Genomic DNA, 26,630 nt, shown 5'->3' with positions numbered 1-26,630 from the left:
GTGAGGGATCTATTAACATCTAGGATTTCTCTAATATATATTTCTGTGAAGCAACTGCACTCTGTCTATTCCACAGGCATCAGGTCAGTGGGAAACACAACCTCTCACTGAGGGAATGGATAAATAAGGATGAATATTGCCCACCAAGCCAAGCATAACCCCTGAATGGTAATGAACTGGAAAATGGAGGAGGAAATAATATTTTTAAGAATTAGTTGATGTTATTCACATAGTGTCATGCATAAAACCTTTAAAATCCTACCCCCCATGAGATTTATAACAAGAAATTCATCAGGCAGTTTCCTCACCTCTATCTCACTATCCTTTTCAAGCCTCAAGGCAATGGTAAGTTCTCTGATTTTTTCTGCTGGCAAGTTCCCATCAGAAGATCCACTCTGAGCCTTTTCCTTCTCAAGGTGTTGAATTAAAGCTTCTTTACTTTTCAGTGACAGATTCAGTTGCTCTATAAGTCTAAAATTACAAGATTTTAAGGATTAATCTTGCACCATCTACCACCAATTCCCCAGCAATTGCAGTGAATCTTGCAGACAACTCTCCTAAGTGAAGACTCAAGACAATACTTGTAGAACTGAAGGAAGGACTGTCATAACCCTGGCAAACCTAAAAATGGGCTCTAATTTTAACATAAGCAAACAGGGTTGTGCTATCTGCAAAGTGCTCATTCTTATTTTCCTTCAATACCACTTCAAATATCAACAGTTAAGTTTCAATATTTTACTTACTTTGTCCTTTACAGTACACAAAAAACCTTATTAATCTATTTCCTTTCTTAGACCACACACCACATCCTTATGTGCCTTCAGCAAGAGTCTCTCAAGCAGTTTCATCTAAATTTGTATCTAAGTGGTTCTCATTTCACAGAAACAAAAAAGAAAAAATGAAAAAACCATACTAAAAACAAGTCAGGTCAGTGCTGTTGTTATCTATCAATACACATCTTCACACTCCCAGTATTCCAAGAACAATAATGATGTTTTCTGGCAGATCTGAGTGTTACACATGAAAACTTTGTAGCATAATCTGCCATCACTGATTTCTTGTGTTTTGTACCCTGGATTGTATTTCTAACAGTGTTTCTCTTCCCATTACATTTACCAACCTGACCTATGAGTTTATGTTTCACACATCCTGACCCTTTCAGGCTTTCAGGGAACTTTTAAAGATGACTTTGCAGCACAAAGCACTGAACTGGTTGTTGTGTTGCCATTCACACCATGGGTGGCCAGCAACTCTCCTGTACCCAAGGGCAGCACCAACCTAATCAAAGCCAAAGCTGTGCTGACTCTTCACACTTTATTAAAGAATTCCAGCAGTCAGAAACATTACTGGCAACACTTCTGACCTGTCTTTCTCAGCTTCTGTAACCTTGTCCACATCCTTGGCAGGGGCATTGATAATTGAAGCAAGTTTCTGCTCAGCAGCAATTCTCAGAGCTTTCTCCTTCTCTGTCATTGCAAGGGCTTTTTCCACCTCTTCTTGGGCAGCTTTAAGATTCTGAAATTAAAATACACAATCCTGATGCCTCTAAGAACTAAATGCTCATGATTTTTTTCACATACTGAAGTTTCTTCTACACAACATATGTCAGGAAGTTTAATTTAGGAACTTTTACCAAGTATTTCAAGTTCTTTGTAAATGCTTCTGAACTCTGTGTCTGCATTTTCAAGATTAATCCACTTTCTATAGTACAGAAAAAAGGGAAATTTGTTTCAAAGAAATAGAAAATACCCTAACTGATAGCAGAACTAGAAACAAAAGTGCCCCTATGCTATGGTTTTAGATTTAACAATTATAAAATGGTTTTGTCCCACTGTCCTACTATCATAATAAATAGCTACACTTAAATGAAAGAGGTTAAAGAAGGGCTTTTTTGTTCAATAAAATTAATATTCCCAAGCTCACTGCAGCTAATTGGAACTCTCTCCAACATCATTTATAATATTGTGCAGGAATTGATAAAGTATGAACCAGACATTTTTCTCTTGAACAGCAAAAGAAATGGACTGAAATCTCTGGCTGTTATCTCAACTTCCTCTGGGTGACCCAACTCACAGAGATGGAGAACACCAAAAAAAAAGACATACATAAGAACTTGCCACATACTACATCAAATTTAATTCAGATCTTCATTTTTACACTGCAAGCTTCCCTGCTGTGCTCAGCCAATTTAGCTTCCTATGACATAAAAGCCTCCTTGTAGCCTAACAAGCCATTCCCCCTTGCCTTCACATCTAAACTCAAAAGCATCTTTTTGGGGGAGGGAGAGGAAAAGCTCCTTCACCCCTGAACTTCTCCACTCAACCCCTCTCCTGAAAATTTGTTTTGCCAACATTCACCTGTCAGTGAAGAACTCTGAAGGAAATTAATCTTTGTTAGCACTCCCTAGATTTATATAATTACATGGTGCTGTGTAAACCTGTGACTAAAACCACACTGCAGTGTTTGAATTCATAAGCAGAATAAAATTAATGTCAGAGGCCAACAATACCTTTGGGCTACAGAAAATACCCCATCTCCATGAGATCAGAAAATCTGCTCTTTAACCTATCAGATCTGGAAAACACCAGCCTGCCTGCCTGATTTGGGACAGAGGAAGCAATTTAAGAACTTCTCTACTACCAATTCAACAGCACAAAGAATGATTTCAGAAATCCCAGTTACACTAAAGTGAATAAGAGGTCATGCAAATTCCTCTTTCCTGCTCCTTGAGGAACTCACTTTAAATGGACTTCAATCATCCTTGTGGGTCCCTTCCCTTTACACTACAGTTCCCCTGTAAAGTAACCAGAACTCAACAATAAATACAGGAATAAACTGGCTCAAGCACAGACAGTGAGGAATGAAAAGAGACATTATGAAAATATATGCTGACCACAATATCAAATCTCAGATAACAGTACAAAGACAGCAGTGTCTCCTTATTATTCCTTCAGCTGTGCTCACTCACCTCCTCCAGAAGGTTTATTCTGCCAGTCAGCATTTCCTCCATCTCCTGCATCTTCTTCTGTGCCTCTTTTCCATGCTGCATTTCAGCATCACCACCCTGGGCCAAGCTCTCAACTGCCTTACTGAGAGAAATAAGACAGACATAAATCCCAGTGCACATCAACAGGGAAAACATTTCAGGTCCCAGAGGCTGATGGATTATGCTCAAGCATCTTTCACCTTCTCTGCACCTGCTTATCACTTCAAGGTTCAATACAAACTTCTACAGACTGTGCAGCAATTTGGGTGCTGTCTGTGAGTTCCACATAAAAGCCTTGGCACAGTGGATAAAGAAGCATTTTAGATGTATGATGAAAAAGTGAAATATTTCCTTTCTATTTCTAAAGCTTCCAAATACACTATAAAGCTTCAGCAGAGCTGTGTTTTCCACAGGAAGCAGCACTGGAATAAATTGAAGACATGGAGCTGCTGAGATCTCTCCATCTGCATTTTCAGTATTTGTTAACACCTTGTGAGAATAGAGCAGGTAATGTCTCCTTACTCAACACCAGATGACCACTTGTTCATGACTGCCACATAAATTTTCCTTTCTAGCATGACCTTGTGCAAGGTTCCCTTCAAAGCACAGCAACACCCTTTGAGCAACCTGGAGAGATCAAACAAAATTCATCTGCTCCAGGAAAACAAAGAAAATTCCATTGCAATTGAAGCCCATGGGGAAATCAACAGCTGCCAGCCTGGATTAGTTTTAAACCAGAAATTTCTAAGTGCCTTTAAGATCTTCCAATTCCTAAAGCACAAAACACATAGAAACACATAGAAACAAATCCTAAGTAGTGGATATCAGGAAATAAACTGGTGCTTACTAGGCCTTGATGAGCAGCTTCTCCCTCTCCCGCAGCTCACGCTTCAGACTTTCTACCTCAACTTTCAGCTCAATGTTCTGTGACAAAAGAATGAAAATGTCTGTAAAGAACTGCAAGATCACCCATTCCAAAAGTTAGTGGCAGTGTGTAGGTTACTTTTTGCTTGGACCAGCAAATATAAAGTATCATTGGGATAAGAACAGACATTTAGCTGTTAAAAGACATTTTGCAAGGCTGAAGCCTTCCAGAAATATTAATAGCATTAAGGACCATTGCACTCAAGCAATACAAATCCCCTGCCCACACATTTAACTGCTCTATTAGGGAGTACTGCACTTCAATTTGGGAATTTCTAGGGTTTCCAGGCATTTTTTTTTTAAGCTACAAGATATATTATTTTCTTTTCAAAACCTGATTTTATCAACTACTTAATTTTAGTAATTTTAGATTTATTTTTTTTTTTTTATAGCTTGAGGAAACCTCTCATGATGTAATTGTAAAAAGAACTCCTTGGCCAGGAAGCTGAAACCCATTTCAACACATCAGCAATTACAAAAAAATCACCAATGGAGAAGACCAGGCAGCAATATTCAGCTGCAACTGTGATCTACCCAAACATCAATTAATGTTCTTAACTACTGAAATATGCATCAAGAGAGACTCAAGTTTCCATTCCATTATGGAAAAGAGACCTGAGGAAAGCACCTGTTCAGGTCACTTTAATTTATGTTATTACTGAAAAGGATAAAGCCAGAATAAAATAATCACACCAAAATTTCCAATAACAAAAAAAAGACTTAAAAGTCAAGTGAAACAGACAAAATCAAACAAAACAAACTCTTCAAAAAGAGACACAGTTCCAGGAAATGGTTCTAAATGCCTACAATTTTGTAGATTTCTTCAGTGGGACCATCAAACTTCTGCTGCATTCGCTCCTCCAGAAAATAAATACGAAGTTTCAGATTGAAGTTTTCTTTTTTCAGATCCGTGATTTGCTGTGAAAGAAGAAAGATAATGAGAAAAAGGGAAAAAAGGAAAAATCCTAACCTCCAGTAGTTTTGCTTTTACCAGTACAAGACCAGAATTCCTCCTTGAGCCAATTAAACTCATACATGCATGTGGGTGACACACACATGTCCAATTGTGAAGGTGCTAATTAAATATATAATACCCTTGTGCCCATTGAACTATTCCCTAAAGCATCAAAATACTGACTGACTTGACACAATGAGAATTCAGGAGAGATTTCTGAATCTAACAACATTAAGTAATTCTTCTAAATGATAGAACTTGAACAAAAGGCAAGATACAATACAGTTTTCATGTTGAAACAGAAATATTTTCTAAGCAAAAGCCTGGGAAGGCAGTTTCATTAACAGAACTCAGGTAACTTTATTCACAAGCACACAAGTGAGCCCAATTGAACACCAGTAAAACCTTTATCCCATCCCATAATTCAGAGTGCAATTCTTTGGGGAAAAATTGCTTATCACTTTTAACCTTCCTTGTAGAAGCAGTAACTTATTTGATGGTTTCATTAAAGAAAGGAGTCTCCCTCTAAATTTTTTTAAGAGATGAAGCATAAAACATTCATTCAAGTAAGTCTTATGTCCCCTGCCAGATGCTTTCAGCAAATGGAAATCTAATATGTTACAGAGCTACTAATAAAATATTTATGTAGGCTTTTCCAGAACACTACAGTGCTATTTGTAAAAATTATTAGCAATGCAATTTCCAAAATACTCGCCTTGTGAAACCCAAGATTACTTTCTGTAACTTCACTCAGAACCTGCATCTGCAAATAACCGTTCAGTTCAATAATCCCTGCCCAGAAAGCTGCCTTGTCATTATTCACAAAAGTGAAAATCATCTGAGCAATTGAAAATCCTACATAAACTTTGTGGCTCACTCCCACACCCTGAAGAACCTGTCAGTAAATCATTCCCAGCAGTCCCTGCTCATTCAGAAAAAGTCCAAGTGACAAAAACACTTTGAAGTTGCACCAGCTGAACTTCTAATTAGTCTCCTTACATTCAATATTTTTCTGAGTCAAAAGGAAAAAGATAATTTCAAAAGAATTCAGCATTTCACAACTCTTGTTACATGTATTTCAGTGGCAACAGAGATAAACCAAAGTGCTTAAGGGTAATATTTTCAAAAAGCAAATGAAACAGACTATGCAATCATAAACCAAGGAGTGAAACAAATGTCATCTCTGATGTTCAGTTTCTTGGATGAAGGTAAGAGCACACAGACAATTTATAAGTTATTGCTTAATGAAAGAAAACATGTAAAATGTGAGAAAGCTCACACTGCAAAAAGATTTTAAAAGCAACCCTCTGAATTTATGCATTTGAAGACTCAGTCTTAATTGTTTTATGCATTTTGATGTCTGTATTTAAACAAAAGGAATGAAAACCAAGACTGATATACATACTGCACAGAATATTCCACAGCATGAGCAGCATGGCAGCAAATCCTAGCTCAGATTAGCTCCTCTCCAAGTCTGCATGGAGCCAGTTTAGTTCAAAAGGGATTTGTCAGCAGTGGCTGTGGTTTCACAGCACAACAGTTTCCAACTATGAAGCCTGTTTAGATGTACAGCAAAGCTCTAAGAGGGTTTGGAGAGACAAGAAAGAATCCCACAAATATTACCCAGCTCCCTTATTTGATATCCATCACCCTTTCTGCTCATGAACACCTCATTTCCCATAACAAGATCCTCCTCAGAGATGCTTTTCACTCTGCCCATGTAATCATGTTTTCTACAATAGAATGGTTCCCTCCATATTGCAACAAAGTGGGGCTCCATAAATAATTCAAAAACCTGCACCACCAACATTATCCAGCCCAGCACCTTACCCAGGTATAAACATTAAAGGACCTTTCCTACATGGATCCACCTTTCAGCCTACTTAAGAGTCATTACATCCATCCTGTTCTCTCTGAGCTGCAAGGCCAGAGCTCAATCTTTTCATTACATCCTTCTCACAGCCTGTATGAATAACAGAGTTACAGAAATAAGTTTACTGGTGTTTAATGTATATTCTTCTTCCTTCATGGCAATGGATCTCTGAGCTTCATCACACTGCTGGCATCCATGGAAGTTCTCATCCCAAGGGAAGTTTTACAGCTCAGTTTAACAGGAGGGGTCTGAGCATAGCAGGATGCCAATCCTGTGGGGAGGCCCCTGCTCTACATCACACAGGAACAGATTTTTCCTTCTTTCTACAACTGTTTTGCCCTGTGCACAGGAACCCTGCAGACAGTGAAGCACTGGCAAAATGTATATTCTGGACTGAGGTCTTTGGCACACATCACAGTCAGAGATTTTAAGCACATGCCAATGCCAAGCCAGTGTCTGTCTACCCTAGCCAACACACAGAAACAACAGAGAAAGGGAAATAGATACAGATTGCAAAAAACATCCTTCACCCAAGGCTTTCCAAAACAAGCTTTAAATTCTGAGCAAAGAGCAGGGGGGATGTAAGGCCACAGGAAACTGAAAGAGTTTGTAAGAACCACTCATTTCAAACAGCATTGCCACAAAAGGTAGCAACAGCAGCACACAAACTGCAGACTCCTGGCACAGCCCAAAGGCAGCAGCCACAGCCTTTATCTCTAGCAATCATCTCAGAGATTTTAGATTGCCTTCCCCTCTACAGCTTCTTCACACAACAATAAATGCCTCTGAAGTTTTTCACTCTAGGCCTGAATGGGGAAGTTGTCCTGCAGCACAGCCCAATCAAATCAGCATTCAGCAGACATAAACAACTGTCTTATTCAATTTAAAAAGCCAATACAGTTAAAATATTTTAACAATCTAATGTTTTCCTTTATATTCTAGTAAGTGTCAAAATACTTTTATCTACAGAATTGTCACAATGATACTAGACTTCAACAACACAAGCATTCTAAGCACACTCATACTATAAAGTTAAAAGGCATTATGCTGTAGTCAATGAATAAAAAAGCCAAATCCCACACTAACCTAAATGAAAACAAACTTGATGCTTCCCTGAAATAAATCAGCAACAGATGTGCAAACCAAGTTCTGATGTTTCTGGTGAGCTGCAGGAACTTCTGAGCAGAGGGTGCCAATTTTGTTTCACAACTTCAGCACAGCAGTTGGCTGCTCTGAACAACAAATTCCTGCCTCAGTTTTTGAAAGCAACACTTAAGACACGGAGGAGGTTCAAAGCATGAACAGGGACATTCACCTGGACACACCTCCAAAAGAAGTGTATCAACTGAAACAAACTAAGAGTCAACACTTCAGCCAGCACGCTGGAAATATCTTGGCCATAAATTTGTCACTGAGTCTTACATTAAAAGTTCTGCTTACATTTTCATAGTCCTTCATGGTCCGAGCTCGAGCTGGTGAGACTGTGTCTTCTGCCACATCTGGTACTACTAGACATTAAAGAAGACACAACAAGTTCAGACAGCACAATCTCTCTAAGTAGGGTTTCAATTTGGCAAAAGTCTACACTAATCTAAACATAACAAAACCTTTAGGGAAGTGAGAGAGGCACTGCTTGGCCCCCTGTTTACATTACATGTCAGTATCCACATTCCTTTCTGCTCACGCTAAGCTGTCTATAATTTAAACTCCCAAATTCCATCACCCACTAAATTATGATGTACACTGCAATCAGGCTATGCGAGGTGCGCTGTCAAGAATAAACCCTCAGGGCAAGAACTGGATGATGCAAAGCATTCAACTTCCCTAACCCTGAGCACAATGTGACCACGCAGCACGGCCTCAATGGATATTCCGAGTATTTTAAGTACACGCCGCACAAAACCGCTGATCATCTTATATAAGGCTGAATGCCCTAATGACCGCAGGCAGCGAGCACACAGCAGTGACGGCAGCAGCTGCCGGCCTTAAAAACTCTTAAATTACGCCAAAAAGCGCATCACTTAATAGGGAATTTTTTTGCCATTTTTGCCGCGAGTTTGAGGTTTTATCCACAGGTTTGGGGTCCAGCGCGAAGCACCGAGCGGGGCAGGGATGTGCGGGCTCCGGCCGCGATCCAGCCTTACCTTGTCGGCCGGGCGGGCCGGGCTGGGGGTCCCCGCGGGAGATGTCCGGCAGCTGGAGGGCGCTGGGGAAGAAGGAGGAGGTTGCTGAGAGCACAACGCCCGCGGGCTCGTCCCGCTGAGCCCGTCCGCGGCCGGCGGGCGCGGCCCCGCCACACGCCCCGCGCTGCCCAGCGCATCCCCGCCCCGCAGCTCCCCCGTACCTGCCCTCGAACGGCAGCGGCAGCGTCGGGTCCTCCCCCGGCAGTGAATCCATGGATCGGCCGCGCGGCTCCCGCGGCGCCCGCCGCCTTTGTGCGCGGCTTTGGCGGCTTCCCTGGAATTCAAACGCCCGCAATCGCTTCCGCCATCTTTGCGTCGAGCGCGCTGAAGCCGCCGAAGCCGCAGCGGAGCGCGAAGAGGGCGGGCACAATGGGAAGTGAATGGGAGCCGCCATGTTTGATGAGGGCGGGAGGCAGAGCTGCGCGAGCAGCGGCCAATGCTGGCTGAGGGCAGAGCGGGGCGGGTGCCGGCCGGGCGCCATCTCGAGTGAGGGAAGGAGCCCTAGCTGACAGCTCGAGGGGAAAGGGCACCTGAGGTAGTGCGAGAGAGGACAGGGTGATCCCAGCCGCTGCCCCGGCTCTGCTACAAAAGTGTCCCCATTTGGGAGAGGCTTTGGAAGGGAGGCACCGAGCCCTGGCTCCTGCCGAGCCTGGCAGAGCCGCTGGCGCTGATGTTTGCCATGTTCCCCGCAGGGCACAGCCGTCATCGGGCTTGGCGGAAGAAATAAACGCGCGTTAGTTCCACATTCTGATCACTGCTCATAGCAACGGGCAGGGGTGCAGGCAGCTGCTGTCACCATCCGCGCAGGCGGATTTTGAATGATGATCTGAGAGGTTTTATTTTTGTAAAGCGAAGTTGTAAGCGTGTCGGCTCTCCCACTTTTTTGTGGGAGAAAATGCAGCTGCATTGGACATTTCTGGACATGGACAGCGGGAAATGCTGAACTGCATTAAATGCTGCTGTTGTGGCCGCTCCTTCAGGGGCATGGCCAGGGAACAGCGCCGGGCACAGGTGGAGCTCCAGACCCCTCCTTGTTGTGCATCCTCGCCTTCCTTTAATTAATTTAGAGCCAGTGTGCAGGAATGAAATACCTGTCTGCAGTATTTATTTACATCATCACCGAATTATTTAGGCTGGAAAAGACCTCTGAGATACGGAATCCAACCTTTGACCAATCCCTGCCTTGTCAGCCAGCCCAGCACACTGAGTGCCAGGTCCAGTCATTCCTTGGACACCTCCAAGGACAGTGACTCTGTCACCTCTCTAGGCAGCCCCTTCCCAATGTCTGATCACCCATTTTGTGAAGAAATTCCTCCTGATGTCCAATCTGAACCTCACCCCTACAGCTTGAAGCCATTCCCTGTTGTCCCTAATGCTCCCTAGGAGTAGTGCCCAACTCGCCTGGCTGTCCCTCCTGTCAGGAATTGTGCAGAGCCACAGGGTCCCCCCTGAGCCTCATCTTCTCCAGGCTGAGCCCCTTTCCAGCTCCCTCAGCTGCTCCTGGTGCTCCACACTCTTCCCTGGACATGCTTCAGCTCCTCAAGGCCTTTCTGGTCACAAGGGGCCCAGAACAGCGCACAGCACCGGAGGAGCCTCAGCCGTGCTCAGCACAGGGCACAGTCACTGCCCTGCTCCTGTGGCCACACTGTTGCTGGACAAGCCAGGAGCCATTGGCCTTCTTGCCCACCTGGGCACAGGTTCAGCCACTGTCAACCAGCACTCCATTTTCCACTGGGCTGCCTTCCAGCCACTCTGCCCCCAGAGTGCATCGAGCATCAGGTGGTGCCTCATGCTGGCACTTGCTCTTACCATTCTCTGTAACACAAGGAAGCACAGGAGCGACCCTGTGCTTTAGATTTGGTTTCCTCTTTTGGATTTGGTTTCCTCTTTGGTACCAACTCAGGTCAGGTTTCACTCTAGGCTATCACAAGGGCACTCTTACCCGGACAGGAATTAGGCCACGGATAAGAGCTGACCACAGGCCATGAATTCCATGAGTTTATTATTCCCAGTTCTGTGAGTTTATTATTCCCAGTTGGCCTGGTGCCCTGTGAACTCCATTTCCTCCATGTACCTGCACTGTTTAAATTGACACTCACCTGTCAAATGCCCCAGGCTGGTGGGAGCAGTCACTGCAGCTCTGGATGTGCAGGGTCATGCTGGGCTTCCCATCCCTGCTTAATTCTTTCAACTTGATGGGTGCAAGTGCATGCTGGAGCTGCAGCAGTCCCAAACTGCCAGAAGTGCCAGGCACTACTTAGCACAAGTAAAGCCCTTAAGCCCATCTCCTGTCCCTTGGACATGGCTCATGCTTTGCACTTTGGGGTGTGATGACCCCAAGAGATGTTTAGTCCCTTCAACTCCCCAAGGAGAGACCTCAAGAGACACTGGTCACCTCATGTGACTGAAACCCTTTTGCAGTGGCCTCTGCTAAGCTGAAATTAAGTTCACAAAATCAGGTCTGCCATATGGCACCAGGATCTGGTCAGCCAGGCTGAAATGTGAGTTTTCCTCCTTTACAGAGCAGATCTTCATAAAATGACTAAGTCCACTCACTTGAAATGATAATACCAATTTGTTTGATCTTGTTTAAGGTTTCTGCGAGGTTTTACATATTTGATGTAGGTCTTTAAATCAGCATCCATCAGCCCCAAGTGTAGAGTAAATCACTCTGCACACACAGCACATGAGTCTGCAGAGTCACAGCCCATGTCCAGCACACTGGAGTCAAAAGGAAATCAGCAGGGCCCTCCTTGTGAAGTTCATTACTTCATGAAGTCGCTGTCTGATGGACAAAGATATGGATATACAGACATACAGCCCTGTCCATGTTCCCTGGAAGTGTTCAGGCCGAGCTGGCTTGGAGCAACCTGCTCTGGTGGAAGGTGTCCCTGCCCATGTCCCCACCCTCAGGAGGGGAAATGAGATGATCTTTTAGGTTCTTTCTAACCCAAACCATTCTGTGGTTCTAGGATTCCATGTATACACACAGCCAGGATGGAACGTTTCCCTGGGAATTTACTGCGCTGCCCCATGTTTTACAAGCTGCAGTAGCACCAGGAAGCTGCAAGGGGCAGACAGGACTGGGAAATGTTGTTTAGAAGCATTTAACAACTTGCCTTCAGATAAGCTGCTTAATGTTGTTTAACCTTAAATTCATTAGTAGCACATTTAGGGAGATTACACTAAACCCTCACGCCAGGAAGCCGTGTTGGAACTTTCCTCCTTCTCAGATCCTTCCCACCTCAGGCAGAGCCCTGAAGGGAGTCTGGGAAAGGACTTCTGGGGAGTGCAGTGGTAGGATGAGCTGAGCAGGGCAGGAGCCAGCTGCTCACTGTGCTGTGCTGGCACAGGCAGGGCTGATGTCACCAGCAGCTGAACACGGGTCCCCCCCACCCTGCTGTTCTCACTCCCTGCTCTGGGGACCTGGTCAGACTCAGCTCTGCCTCCTCCTCACACAGCTCACAGCAAGATTCCTCCTAAGTTAAGTCATGCACGATCCAACTGCTCTGCTAATGCAAATCAGGTCTCGATAAACTCCCTTGAATTTCACCAGTGTGGCCCTTCCTTACACAGCTCTGGCTCAGTCAAACATCTGAATGAACACTGAAAACCACATGCTCACTCAGTGTATGAAGCCTTACCTCTCCAAGTCTGACTCTGAAGAGCCAGACACAGCTTTCACAAAAAAAGAGCCTTTAGCTGTTGTGTTTGCAAAACAAAATCAATTTCCTAACTCAGCCAAGTGAAAAGGAAATGCAAGTTCTCCACAGGCCCCTCTGCAAACACTCCTAAAACTGATGCTACAGATGTGAATTTCAGAGTATCTGTAACAAAAATGGCCTTGGAAAAGACATCTGTGGTCATGAAGAAAAATCTGATACAATATATCCTCATTCCATATCCAGCTTTGCTCTGAGGGTTTCCCTGTTAGTGATTCACATCTCTGACAAAATGTGTCCATGTGAATGATACAGAAAACAGTGGGAACACAGTCATTGCCAGTGGGGCTCCCAACCACAGCTGAGGGCTGGGATGGTTCATAGCAGACACAAGAGATCAGAGGGCTCATTTTTTAGCTGGATTTTCCGACACAGAATGTCAACTGTGCTTATGAATATCTGTGATAGAAAACATTTTTGTGCCTTGGTTCTCATCTTGCATTCAGGGGCATAATGAAGGAGTAATTCTCTTGGAACAAATGTTATTACTGGGATGAGATTGGATTCAATCCTTTCTGTCACTGGGAAGACTCTTGCTGAAATTCAATGAACAAAAACACAAATGCAAAAATCCAAGTGGCATAGATACAAATTATATACATTTATTTTTATTCATTTTAAATAACATTCTTCTGTATAAATTCTGACATATATTCAAATCATACACTTTTTTTTTTTTCTTTTTAGAAATGCATTTGTAAGCATAGCATATGCTTGGGGGACGCCGTATTTGGATGCAGAGTGAGACTGATGGGTTTCAGATGGGAGCAAGTACAACTTTTAAGGCCCACATTTTTCTTATTTTAATCCATTCCTCTGACACATAAAGAGCAGAGTCCTGTGGGAGCTCACTCTAAAACTTCACTTTAAAGAGAAAACTATTTTTATATCCTTTATTTAAAGGAGACTGTGCAAACTTTCTGCCACATTTACATTGTCTGTAACACTGAAGAGGATGATGCTGCACAGCAGTGGTTAAGGATACCTGAAGGATGGGTGCTGGATATTTCCCCTCCTCTCTCCTAAATGCCTGCTAAGTTTGCTCAGCCTGGTCCAAGGGAATTATCATTCCAGTGGCTGACATCTCCTGACAGCTCCCCAGGGCTAATGCTCCTCGTAGCTATTTCCAGCTACAATGGTCCACGAGGTTGGAGATCATCTCTCCTCATTAGCTCAACCACTTTTCTGCATGTCTGCTGCTCTCCAAGTGCTCCCCCAAGCTGAGATCCCTGCAGGCTGCCCCGAACCCCAGCTCTGTGCCCTTCATCTGCTCCTTCTGTCCCTTTGCCTTTACAGCCGGGCTGGGCTCACCCCAGCCAGACCAGCTGGGCCCTCGCCCTGCCAGGGACGGTGCCCGGAGCTGCTGTCCCACATCCACCATCCCCTGCCCTGTCACACCTGCCCTCTGCCCTGCAGCTGCTGTCCCATGCCAGGAGTGCCCTCCCTGTGCCAGCCCAGCAGCTGGGCAGCATTCCCAGGCAGAAGGTGCTGCAGTGGCCATCAGGAACACCTCGTGTGCCTCATTGCCACCTCAGCCCCACAAGTCACCAAGATGCCCTCCCCTGGCCTCACTGGCTGCTCAACCGGGCCTCAACACAGCCCTGAGAGCCCACTTCTGGTTTTGCTGCCCTTACCCCACCCTCAGGACACAGCTCAGCCCCTGGGGAGCCTCATGACAAGCCATGGCACACAGCATGGTGCTGGTGGCCTCCTGGCACAAGTGTTTGAGCTCTGCCACCCCTCCAGGTACAACCCAGCCCAAGGTGACTGGAGACAGAACCAGCTCAGCTTCTTCCTCCCCTCCTGTGCTGCCAGGGGAACTGATAAGAGCACGGATGAGCTGATCTCACATCACCAAAGGCAAACATGAAGCTGTTTATTCTTTCCCTGCTGAGGCATTGATCTCCATTTATTACTGTTGCTCCTGTGTGCCAAGGCCTGGGTGGCAGGAGGTGGCTGCTGTGTCATTCTGCCACTTGACAAGCACGGTGCCAGTGCCACATCCTCACTATTCAGGAACATCCTGTGCCATCCAAATCCAGGCAGTTAGGTCCCCCTGCCCAACCAAGCTTCCCATCACATCTCCAGGCTGTCTCCATCCCTTCATCCAGCTGTGCACTCCACAGGCAGCAGCTGTCCCACCCTGCAGGGCATCCTGACTCCTCCTCTTCCCAAACACAAAGCCTTTGGATTCCTTTGGAGGTCACAAGCAGCCCAGGTGCCAACACCTCCTGTGCTGTGGCTGGCAGGGACCAGGAGGGCTCAGCACCTGAGCCCACGCTCTGCTGGAGCAGATGGTCCCTCCTTCTACAGTGAGACAAAATCCAAGCCTGTTCCTGTTACAAAGCAGCCCACAGTCACAGCAAAATTTAAGGAAGAGGTGTTTTGTGGCAGAGATTAAAAAATCTGCTAAAGTATTTTAGAAACATTAAAGTGAACAACCTGTCCTTTGATTTGCTTGCTACCATCAGTCCCAGAAACCAACACTTCCTAAATTATCTTTTCTCAGCCCATGAAGTGACCAAGTGCAAGTGTATCACTAGATCAGCACCTCTAAATAATTACAACTTCCAGGAAATTTTCTGGTTTGTCACCACCCTGCTCTTTAAAAGTCTGATGAGTAACTCAAGGATTAGCAATATCCAGATTTTCTCCTCCAGTCCTCCCCCGTTTTATAGCTAAAAGTAACACTGCTCTGAATTGACAGGAGCCAGATTTATTACCTGAAATATGGGACCTCACCCTGGCCCACTGCAGGCAACAGGAGCTCTTCCATCAGCTTTTTTGCTTTATATGCAATTCCACATTCTGCCCTCACCATTTCCCTTGGTCATCCTCAACAATTTTCATTCTGACTTGCCATGCCTCAAGTTTAAATCAGGCAGCAAGTTTTTGAGGCAGAAATGCCATCTTTGAGCTTGTGTTTGAATCACCTACTTCCCCCCCTTCCAGGTTTCCAAAGGTAAGAGAAACCTCCTCACAGCACTGAAAACAAGTAAATAACCAACATGTTTGCTCTACCATTTCTCATCTGGAGAAATATTCACTTTTTCCTGGCTCAGAGAATACATCCACCAGCTTCTGTCTCACCATTGCCCCACCACACAGCAATGCACCTGCAGCTCTGAGGCTGGGCAAGAGTGAGGGGAAATATTTGTTTCTTGCCCTGTTTCCATGCAGTAGTTTCATTTCCAGAGGTGGGAGAGATGGCACAGCCCCTGCCCTGAGGCACACACACTGCAGGTACCACAGGAGCTCCATGGTGGGACCTCCTGTGCAGTGCTGCCTGTCAGTTGTTCTCTCTGCTAACAGCCCACCAGCCTCCCACCAAAACCAGGGCAATCTGTAAAACCTGTTCCCTGCAGTGCTTTTTTAACAGCTCATTCCCCACCACCACCTTGTGCTACTTTAAATTCCAAAACCATCTGTGCCTTTTACCTTCCAAGCCTCGAAATTCACATCAGGTCCTGCGAGCTCCTCATCCCAAAGCTGCTCCCACCCAAATCCAGGAGACCTTTGGCCCTCAGGAGGCCAAGGGGCTGAGCTCAGCCCTCCAGCACATCCCCTCTGCCGTGTCAGCTCAGCAGGGATGGCACTGGGATCCCTCCACACGATGAGCACCCACTTGGGAGAACCTCAGCCAACGAGCCCAGGCTCTCGGGGTGGCTGTGACAGTGTATTTGCATTTTGTAGAGAGACTTAAAAGCAAGGAATACATTGGTGCATCCAGTTTTTGGACACCTACTCAGCCCTAGTCATGGCAACACTGGTATTCATTCAGTATTTGAAGGAATGGCAAAATTTGACAAGATACAAGTAGGGAGCACTCACATTTTCTCTAAAAAAGAAATTATTCAATGACAGTGGAAGAAAAGCTTTAAGCAGTTGGTGTTTGCCAGAGGCCCAGCTCCAACAATATTGCCATCTCATTTACAGTATTTTGAACAATCCTCATGATTTTTTCTTTTTTAAACAATGTCACTAACGCTGTACAATTAAAACCTAGAGGATAAAACATGACCTGGGGAGTGGGGGAGGTTGGGGAGGGGCTCATGGTTTTGTTGTTGGGGATTTTTGGTTGGTCAGTTGGTTGCTTGTCTTTTTTACAAATAATTACAAATACAATTCCAAGAAGATATATTACATTTTATATACAGAACACACCATTTCTATCAGGGTAGGGTAGTAAGCCTGGCTTTTATTTTTACATGGCAACCCTGAGATGTCTTGTCGTCTTCCCTTGCACAGAAACTATACAAGTTCATTAACTCCTTCTAGAAAAAAATGGATTGCTATGTCTTAATAGCATCATCACCCTGTATAAATACTCAGAAAGGGAAAAGCTTAGTCTCTTCCCTAACTCAAATGTTCTTAGGATTTTTTTCCCATTTCCCTGCTTAGTGGGAACAAATAATGACTTTTTCAGTGTGCACCTCACTCCTCCTACTTGCCTTTTGGTAGTACAGTGAACAATTACTTCCCTTTTTTTTTTTGTTCTCCTTTTCAAATAAGTTTCTGTCAGGAATGAAGATGATGCTTTTCCAAAGATCTGTTTCCTGAAATTCCACTGTTAATTCATGAGCTACTTCTCAAACTAAAGGATGAAGACACAAGTGTTGGGTTGGCTGGAAACCAAGTAGCTTCTGACTCCTCATTGGGTTCTGCTCTCTCCACCCCACCACCTCTTCATTAAAAAAGCTTCAATTCAGTTTATAACAACAGTGAATTCTATGGATCTTTATGGAGAACACTGAGTGCATTTCACCACACTACCTGAAATTCAGGTGTACCACACTGTCTCCTGTTCACCTGCAAGCTCCAGCACGCCTTGCACCAGAGAGCATCTGAAGAGCAAATTCCTCTGCGCGGAGCCTTGGCACGGATCCTGACACCCCTTCCACAAGCCCTGGAACTTTCTGAGAAGCAAGCTTTGGAATAGCTGGATGACTTTTAAGCTTTAAAATTATGCATGGGAGTCGTCAGCGTGAGCTGTCCATTGGGGGCCACCTCATTGCCATCATCTTCCAGCAGCCCCGACACGTCAGCGTTGGGAATGCTGTCGTGGTAGCTGCTGAAACTGATGTTGTCCTCTTTGAGCTCAATGGTCCAAAAGGGAGCGTTCAGTTTTCGGTTCTGATACTCACGGTACATGTAGACAGCACCCACAAAGCCCATCAGCAGGACCACAACAATGATGATCACTGTCAAAATAATGATGTTAAACTGAGTCCATGAAACATCGGCGAAAGCAGAGGTGCTGTTGTCAGAGGAGCTTATAGGAAATATTGTCTGTAGAGTTGTTGGTGACAAAGTACTGTTTAGCACTGCCGTGGAAAAGGATGTGGCCTTGGTGGTATTTGGAGCAGAAGTTGTAAACTCCCTTGGTTCTGGAGTGACTTCTACAAAACAAATTATAAAATGATCAAAAAAAAAATTTGCTGAGCTGAAAATCAAACACAAATGTAAGAGATTTGACATTTATATCACAGTTATTATGGCAATTAAGGCTACACTGCTAAAGTGGTATTTTTTCAAAGCAGTTTAGAAAATGTCTGTCCAGGAAGGTGTGTGGGGTTTTTTTAATACAATGCTGTGTGCTAAGTGCCCACAGCACTGCTCTGCCTGGTGCTGAGGGACAGGTACAGCAGTCATGACTCAGGGTTCAATACAGGAGCTCATGATGACAGCAAGTCCCAGCCCAGCTCCTGTTCAGAGCAGGAAAATGGGGCTTTACCAAGCTCAGCAAGTTCAGACTCTGAACCAGCATGTCCCTTGGTGTCTGTGTGGGCTGCACACTCAGACACAGCAACTCCAGGAGCTTAAACCCTTCACAACCAGTGCACCAGATGTTGGACTTTGTTCTCAGTGTTATTATTTCTACTTGTACAAACAAGAAGATCAAAACTGAAGAAATGAACCACAAGTACTCAGCCATCCCAGCATTTTGCAGTGGGTTCAGTGTTTGCACCATTTTAGGTAAAAGGGCAAAATAACCTCAGTTCTGCTTTTGAATAAAGTCAACCACATGGAGATCCCCAGTCTACATAGCTAGAAGCAGGAGGTCACCAAATCTCAACAAAAAAAGATTGTGGATGTCCTTCAGAAGCTTTTGAACACACCAGAGGCCAGCTGGGATTCTGGTTTGGTTTCAGCTGCTGGCATAGGTGCCCACAGGAAGGATCAGAACATGAGAACTATCAGACTGTGCTCTGTCTTTTCCTAAATAGACAAGAACCTGCCTTGCTTCCAGCAGCCATGGATAAACTCCCTTCTCAGTTCAGGAGTCAGGATAACCTTGAGATCTCAGAAGTGGGATGTGAATTCATTACGCCTGCATCAAACCTGCTGAGCTACAGGCCTCAGAGAGCACCACAAATCTGTAGCATTAAGCTCACAAATGTAGCTAATAAAGCATTTCCTCACATGAATAACCTGATCTATTTTAGATTCTCAAGTTCAGGCAACAGGAACACTCCACAAGCTGAAGCCTCAATCAGCCAGAATGTTCTCTGCACCTATTGCTCCACAGGACTCTCTGCATCCTCTTTCCCACTCTCTTCCTGCCAAGAGAAAAGCAACTTCATTTTAAATCCATGTACAGCTGCAGCAATTACAGCTTGTGGTGCCATGCTGTACAGATCCAGCTTCCAGCTCTCCTGAACATCTCCTAATTATGACTGAGGAGCAGAGTCACTTCCGAAGGACTAATTTTGCACTAAGTTCCATCTCCAATGGCAACAGGAGCTGGAAATATTCAGCACATGTCCTGCCACGGGCCCTCAGGGGAACTCCCACAAGTTAACTTTGGGCTGTCACATTCCCAGTTCAGGCAACTGAGAAAGAAATTCCTCTGGAGGGGCATCACACACCTGACTGAGGTTCTGCTCAGAGTCCCCTCCCTGCAGCAGCTCCTCTGTTCCCTCAAGCTGATAAGGACACTCAGGGTGCTGAATGCCATTTCTCTATGGCATGACAGGCAAAATTTTGCAATAGGAAGCAACACAACAGGAGCAAGAAGTTCCTGGAAAACCTCTGGCTTTGGGAAAAGGGCATGAGGAATTCAGTCATCATTTCCAAATTCCTTCACCAACACTCAATCCCTGGCAAAGCTGTAAGTAGGGAAAAAACAGAACCGAGACAATGGCTGATTCACCAGCAAGGAAACAGCACTTTTCTGGCTTTATGTGTGAGTCAGCATCAGCTCAGGGCTGGCAGGGAGGCCTGGGGTGAAGACATTTCCTGGCACTCCCAGGACGGTCGCGGTGAAGTGCGGGGCTCCGGCCCCGGCGCCGCTTCCGGGCCGTGACACGGCGCTGCCTGTTCTGCTCCCGGGGCCCTGCCAGCCCTCCAGATGTCCCAGAGCAGCTCCTTGAGAGCAGCAGCTGCTCCCTCAATGGGCTGCTTTGGCAGCTTTGACAGGAGCCTCACATCCAGCTGCTTGATTGAAGCGCCGGCTCTCAGAGCTGCTGCTGCCTCCTGCAGTGGAGCAGCTCTGGCAGGAGGCCACACACCCGGCCCTGGGAAGGCTGCAGAGCTTGGCTGGGTGGCACAGAGCCACAGTGCACCAGGGTGAGTCCTGCTGTGCCACCCCATGGCAGCAGGAGCACCACCTGCTCTGGGGCTGAAAACACTCACTTTGGTCCTTTGAATATCCTCTCTATGTGCCTTCACAGCATCACAGAATAATGAGGTTGGAAGAGACCTCTAGCATCAAGTCTAAGCTATGCCCTAACACCTCAACTGGACTATAACAAGTGCCATGTCCAGTCTTTTTTTAAACACATCCAGATCATGGATGAGCTGATGTAAAATTGCCATTTCCAGCCCTGCTACAGCTAATGAGCATCCAACTTTGTTGTACTGATCATCTCCCTGAGCAGGGAAGGACTCTGTGATTACACACCCAAGTGAGCAGCACAGGAGTGAAAACCACATTACTCCTGATGGAAGATATGAACTGAATCTCTGCCCATGACAAGGACAAATTTGTGCCCAAATACTTCCCTGAACTCTGGGTTCTTTCATCTAATACATCACACTGGTAATGCTTCCATGCATGGTGTTGGACATCCACCATGAAAACCAACCTCCAGATAACCACTGAAGGAGCAACTCCAGAACCATTTTCTCTCATTGTACATTAAATACATTACAAATGGATTGAGTTTTTTCTGGAAATCAGGGTGGTTACAGAGCTAACTCTAAACCACCCTTCAAGGCCAGGAGGCACCAACAACTGTGTGCTGGAATTGCAGGTGGTGGAGTCACCGTCCCTGGATGTGTTTAAAAAAGCCTGGAAGTGGCACTTGGTGCCATGGTTTAATTGATGAGGAGGTGTTAGGTAATAGGTTGGACTTGATGATCTTTTCCAACCTAGTTCATTCTGTGATTCTGTTACAAAGATCTGATTTTCTTCTCTGTGCCAGAGTCCAGACGAACCTAAACTAACACAAACAATTACCAGCATTCCCTCTCCAACCTTTGTCCAGCTGCACAGTGAGCCTTGCCACTGACTCGAGCAGCATTTTTACCTTTCCTGGTGCAGTTGGTGCCCGGGGAGTCCCTGGTGTAGCCCTCCTGGCAGAGCTCACAGTGGAAGCCCGTGGTGTGGTACAGGCAGCCGATGCACTCGCCGCTGTCGGGCCGGCACACGCTGGGGGACAGCGCGGGGTCCACGTTCCCACTGCACTCACACCTCGTGCAGATGCTGTCTGAGTTGTAGTAGCCCTTGTCACACTGGTTGCAGTTGAGGCCAGTGTACCCTTCTATGCACTGGTCACACCTCGGGACGCTCTCACCAGGCTCTGCAGAACACAGAAAGCAAAGCAGGGATGTGGCACAGCCCTTGCAGAGACACCCCTGCTGTGGGGCTTGTTCTGAGGGGTTTGTTCTGTGGAGTTTGTTCTGTGGGGCTTGTTCTGAGGGGTTTGTTCTGTGGGGTTTATTCTGTGGGGCTTGTTCTGAGGGGTTTGTTCTGTGGGGCTTGTTCTGTGAGGCTTGTTCTGAGGGGTTTGTTCTGTGGAGTTTGTTCTGTGGGGTTTGTTCTGAGGGGTTTGTTCTGTGGGGTTTATTCTGTGGGGCTTGTTCTGAGGGGTTTGTTCTGTGAGGCTTGTTCTGTGAGGCTTGTTCTGAGGGGTTTGTTCTGTGGAGTTTGTTCTGTGGAGTTTGTTCTGTGGGGTTTGTTCTGAGGGGTTTGTTCTGTGGGGTTTGTTCTGAGGGGTTTGTTCTGTGGGGCTTGTTCTGTGAGGCTTGTTCTGAGGGGTTTGTTCTGTGGAGTTTGTTCTGTGAGGCTTGTTCTGAGGGGTTTGTTCTGAGGGGTTTGTTCTGTGGGGTTTGTTCTGAGGGGTTTGTTCTGTGGGGTTTGTTCTGTGGGGCTGACCACAAGGCACCCTGACAAAAATCAGCAGCCACAAGTATTGACCAATCTCAAATTTTGAGCTGAAAACACAGCTTCTGAACTGCAGCACTTTCTCTGTTAGTAGGGGAAAAAACAGCTATGGGGAGTTCTGATGCCTTGTACCAATCTCACAGCGCAAACTCAGCACGTTGCTAAGGAAATAAATTATTATTCCTGAACATTTCCATCTCAAACAGGCAATTTCAGAGAACAGCTGGAACTGTATCAGGGATGCTTCCAATCCAAAGGAACTTTTGGGCCTATACAAAGCCAGAAGCAGCTTGCTTGCAAAATTGATTAGGGAAATATCAAAAAAAGCCTTAGATATGACTATTACAGCTCTGACTTGTCTCAGAGCTTGTACATTGGAGAATCTCTGCATGGAGTCCCATGGAGATGTTCAGAAGCACACTCAGAAGTCTGGAGGGCTACATGGCACTGCTGAGCATCTCCTGCCCCCCTCCTGGCTGCCACAACCTCAGCAGCTTCTCTGCAAAACTCTGCAGGTTCTTCAGAGCAGAGTGCAGAAACACACTGGGAGCTGGAACCAGGCTTTAAGATCCCTTCCAAGCCAAACCATTTTGTGATTCTGATCCCTCCCCTGCACAGCTGCTCTCACAAGAGGCAACACAAGCACCAGGGACCCATCACAGCAGGTACTGCTTCCAGTGCCCACAACCAGGAGCTCCACAGGCTAGAAAACACCTTGCTGGGCTGACACACTCTGAGGGGCAATGTAACTGAGGAGAGAACATTCATTACGAGGAATTAGAGCACAACAAGAGCCTCACCCAAGTGGCAGGTGCCAGTGGATGCCACAGTGGAGCAGGGGCAGCGCTGGCAGCCGTGGGCAGGCTGGGTGCCCCGATAGAAACCCTCCTTGCAGAGCTCACAGTGCTCCCCCTCCGTGTTCTCCTGGCACTCCAGGCAGGTGCCTGAGGAACAGAGAGGAGAACAAGCAAACATTCAGCAGCAGGAACTGGAGCAGAACATTTGGAGCAAGAATCCACGTGGAACACACTCAATTATCAGAGCTCACAGGTGGTTTTGGATGCCCTCTGGCCAAAACATGAGCCTGGCCTCTTATGACATTCTGATGCTCATCCCCCCACACACAGATAATGTGAAAAAGCAGGTGGCCCCAGCAGAGAGGCCCCACAGCTCAGCACTAAAAGGTCACTGCAGGTAAACACAACTTATCAGTGTTAAAATTCTCCTCAAGGAAAGCAATTTCAGTTTGCATTTGTACCAGTGAGATGGAACAGTGATGCTGAAAGTCCCCCACTCTCATGAGGGGTCCCTGAGGTTTATGCCTTTGGTTTTTTGTGTGTAGCCTCTTCCTGGGTACACCTGTACACCTGGGCTGTGGTCAGGGGTGAGGACATGCCACTGTCCTGCTCTGGGGGCAGGCAGCTCCATCCTACCAGTGTGGCTCCAGCTCCTGACCCCAGGACAAGGCAGCAGCTCCCTGACCTTCCCAGAGAAGCAGAGAAGAAGAGAGGACTCACATGAGCCACCTGCCCTTCCTGGGGAAGCCCCTGAATCAGAAACTCAACGTGCCGTGTCCACAGGCACCGTCTCCTAATGGCCTCCAAATTGCATTTTGATACTGCTGTGACCCAGAAGAAAAATCTCCTTAGTTACAAAAGCACAGCCTCTGTATAAAGCCCATCCATCACCAGGAACACGCTGTAATTCAGCTGGCTCCTCGGTGAGGTGGCAGGGAGCTGAGGGAAGATTGGATTAAATCCCATGTACCAGAGTCTGCAGAGGCAACAGCCCTTTCTATAAACTGGGGTGGCCCAGAGCAGTGGGAAAGCACAGCCAGATCCACTGAGCTGACCCAGCAGTCCTGGGGGATGGGGAGGTCTCATATCAACATCAACCACAGGAAAAAATCCTGATTGAGGTTTGTGCTGACTCTTAGAAAGACCACAGCAGATTTTCTTATTAATATCAGAACAGTTTGGCTCCCTCACAATCCTGACACGGCTGCTGCTCCTCAATTCCCACAGTGATGACTCCACAGCCAAGCACCCCCAGGCAGCCTGGCATGTCCTTGCAGCCACCCTGCTGCCAAGGGCAGGAAGCAAACCCAGGAAGAGGCTGATTCACCCACCCAGCAGGGCCCTGCCAGCACCCCTTGCTCAGCATCACCTCCCACACACTGTTTGCTCTTCCCTCAGCAGCCTGTCAGGCACGAGCCAGTGGTTTTTGTGGGAGAGATGTCAGGTTTAGAAGGGAAAATTATCTGCTGTGCTTGGTTTCTCCAGCTGCAAACCTAGATGAGCTGTTTCAGTGGGATGGATGTCTTGGACAGTTCATCTGCCTGGTCACAGCAAGGCTGCCTTGGACAGTGCTCCCCAGGGGCATAAATCTGGAATCACACCTGTGCTGCCTTGGTCATTTCAGGAGCAATGTCTTTCCCATCAGCAGAAAGCACCCGCATCCATCTCCAGCAGCCCTGCAATGGCTGTGTTTCCCTGAGTCAGCAGCTGCTCAGCCAGGCAGAGCATGCACAGGCATGCAATCAGGTATCACCGTGGAGAGCCTTAATAATTAATGGCACTTCTCATCCTGATAATGCCCTCAGGAAGGATCAGACCTCACAGGACCCCAGCTGGGGAGCACCAGCCCACCTCAGTGCACAGACACACACAGTACAAGGGTCGTGCCAGAGGAAGCTCTGTCAGCTGGGGAGCTCCTGCTGCCCAAGTTATTTATTTATGCCCAGTAATTTCAAATATTCCTCCTGGCCAAAGCAAAGCCAAGCAGGAGCTGGCTGCAGAGCCAGCAGAGGGAGCCCAAAGTATAGCATGAATGGGAAAAAACTTTGAAATTTGGACAAAGGCTACACAGAATTGATGTAAAGCTGGGGAGGTCACACAGAGTGCAGTCTCTAGAGCAGGCTTCAATCTAATTTTTAATCATCTTCATTCTCTGTTCTGGTTTTGTTTGGGTCCCTCAGCCACAGAAGCAAAAAGTTTCTGTCAAATCAACAATAGGTCATTAACCAAAATGAGGGATTTCCATTGCAATGCTGTGGGCAGCACTGGGCAATCCCAGCAGAAAGAGCGGCCCCATCGCAGGAGCAAGGTCTGTGCTGGGTTTTCTTTGATAAATCAAGAGCAGGAAGAACACTGAGGGAACAAAAAGTAAGAGCAGATTATCCTCCTCCTTCACAAAACCCACACACCCAGCTCCAAATCAGTGAGACAGCTGATGTGTGCACAGCTCTAGTGACAGCCTTGTATCCCTCAGCACTGGCAGGACATCAGCACACAGAGCTCAGTATAGAGTGAATGCAGTAATTCATCCTCAAGGGAACGCAGGAATTCACCCCAGGGAATGCAGACCCAGTGCCCACAGAGCAGGGCAAACACAGCCCATGAGGGAAGCTGGGCATTCCTCTGCTGCAAACAAACAGCCTATGAGGGAACACAGGGGCACAAATTGCCCAGAAGTACCTGATTTCATGAGCTCTGCCAGCAAATTCTGCAACATTACTTTTAATTATTATCCCTTTCTAAGCTCCTGGATAAATATTACAGAACTGGCTTTCAGCCTGCAAGTTCTGAGGAGAGTTTGAGGAGAATTTGGAATTTGAAGCAGAAGAGTTCTCCTCCAGGCTCTCTCCTCCCAGGTGACATTACAAAGCAATTGGGCTCCCCCTGCCCTCCCATAAGCTGCTCAAGCACAGGTGCCTCAACATTTGTACACCATCAATATCTGAGTGAGAGACAGTCAAAGAAATAATCAGGGAAAATGAGCAAGGCCAATTTACAAAAAGTGGGCAGTATTAATGAGATGCTGGCAGTTTTTAGCAGCCCTAATCCTGTTATCTGTGGCAGCAGGTCCCCTTACGTCAGTGCCAGCCCAGGGTATGTTTCCAGGTAAACAGCAGCTAAACAAAAGGTCTTTAAAAGCCCATGTTGTGTGTTTGTGTAAGTGCAGAGAACAATAGAGCCCCAGATTTTGATACAGGCTGCTGAGTTAGGGCTCTGGGCTAAAGCACACAGCTCTCACAGCCTTCCTTCAAAGGAGACCAGCCCCAACCCTCCATTTCCACTTCAGTTTAAGGTAAAGATTTTGGGTGTGCAAGGCACTAAGATGTAGATGAAGGGGACAAGAGCAGAATGTGCTGAATGAGAACAGAAAAAGCAGAGACAGAGGGGGCAGGCGAAGGACAAGAGGACATCATCACCTGTGGAGCTGTCACAGCTGTGGGACAGGTTGTTGCACTGGCAGGGCTCACACGTGCTCTGGTTGAACCTGTAGAAGCCCTCACTGCACCGGTCACACTTCAGGCCCGTGACACCAACCTTGCACTGGCACTTCCCAGAGCTGCAGAGGAAAAACAAACAGTGAGATCTGGCTGTGCTGGCAGCATCCAAGGTACAAACCTGCAGGCAGGGTTTGGGACTCCCTGTATTCCTTTCTGCTGGAAGCAGGACATGAAACACAGGGACAACCATTTCCAAAAAGTGATGGAGACTTCCAGAAAGGACGAGTGTCTGCCAAGCCAGTTGCCCTGACAGCAACTTCCAGCTGGGCACCAGAAATCATTGCTCATTCCAGAAAGCCAGTTGC

General features: G+C 46.4%; 2 protein-coding genes across 2 annotated transcripts in view; both read right to left on the bottom strand.

The window, feature by feature from the left end:
• The window catches only part of CDK5RAP2 (CDK5 regulatory subunit associated protein 2), a 71,465-nt gene extending 62,246 nt beyond the window's left edge, over positions 1-9,219 (bottom strand). The window contains exons 1-8 of the mRNA XM_058818104.1: positions 9,083-9,219; positions 8,883-8,944; positions 8,179-8,246; positions 4,718-4,828; positions 3,834-3,910; positions 2,969-3,089; positions 1,364-1,515; positions 309-471 (exon numbers count right to left, since the gene is read on the bottom strand). Coding sequence (XP_058674087.1) covers positions 309-471; positions 1,364-1,515; positions 2,969-3,089; positions 3,834-3,910; positions 4,718-4,828; positions 8,179-8,246; positions 8,883-8,944; positions 9,083-9,135 — 807 coding nt within the window. The 5' untranslated portion in view covers positions 9,136-9,219. The remainder of the gene's footprint in view (positions 1-308; positions 472-1,363; positions 1,516-2,968; positions 3,090-3,833; positions 3,911-4,717; positions 4,829-8,178; positions 8,247-8,882; positions 8,945-9,082) is intronic.
• Positions 9,220-17,073: 7,854 nt separating this feature from the next.
• Positions 17,074-26,630, bottom strand: part of MEGF9 (multiple EGF like domains 9) — a 45,347-nt gene continuing 35,790 nt past the window's right edge. The window contains exons 3-6 of the mRNA XM_058818508.1: positions 26,245-26,384; positions 22,832-22,975; positions 21,175-21,447; positions 17,074-18,042 (exon numbers count right to left, since the gene is read on the bottom strand). Coding sequence (XP_058674491.1) covers positions 17,594-18,042; positions 21,175-21,447; positions 22,832-22,975; positions 26,245-26,384 — 1,006 coding nt within the window. The 3' untranslated portion in view covers positions 17,074-17,593. The remainder of the gene's footprint in view (positions 18,043-21,174; positions 21,448-22,831; positions 22,976-26,244; positions 26,385-26,630) is intronic.

This window comes from Ammospiza caudacuta, chromosome 21 (assembly GCF_027887145.1).
Source record: "Ammospiza caudacuta isolate bAmmCau1 chromosome 21, bAmmCau1.pri, whole genome shotgun sequence".
NCBI classification, from domain to species: Eukaryota; Metazoa; Chordata; class Aves; order Passeriformes; family Passerellidae; genus Ammospiza; species Ammospiza caudacuta.
This window is presented reverse-complemented; position numbering and strand designations above follow the sequence as displayed.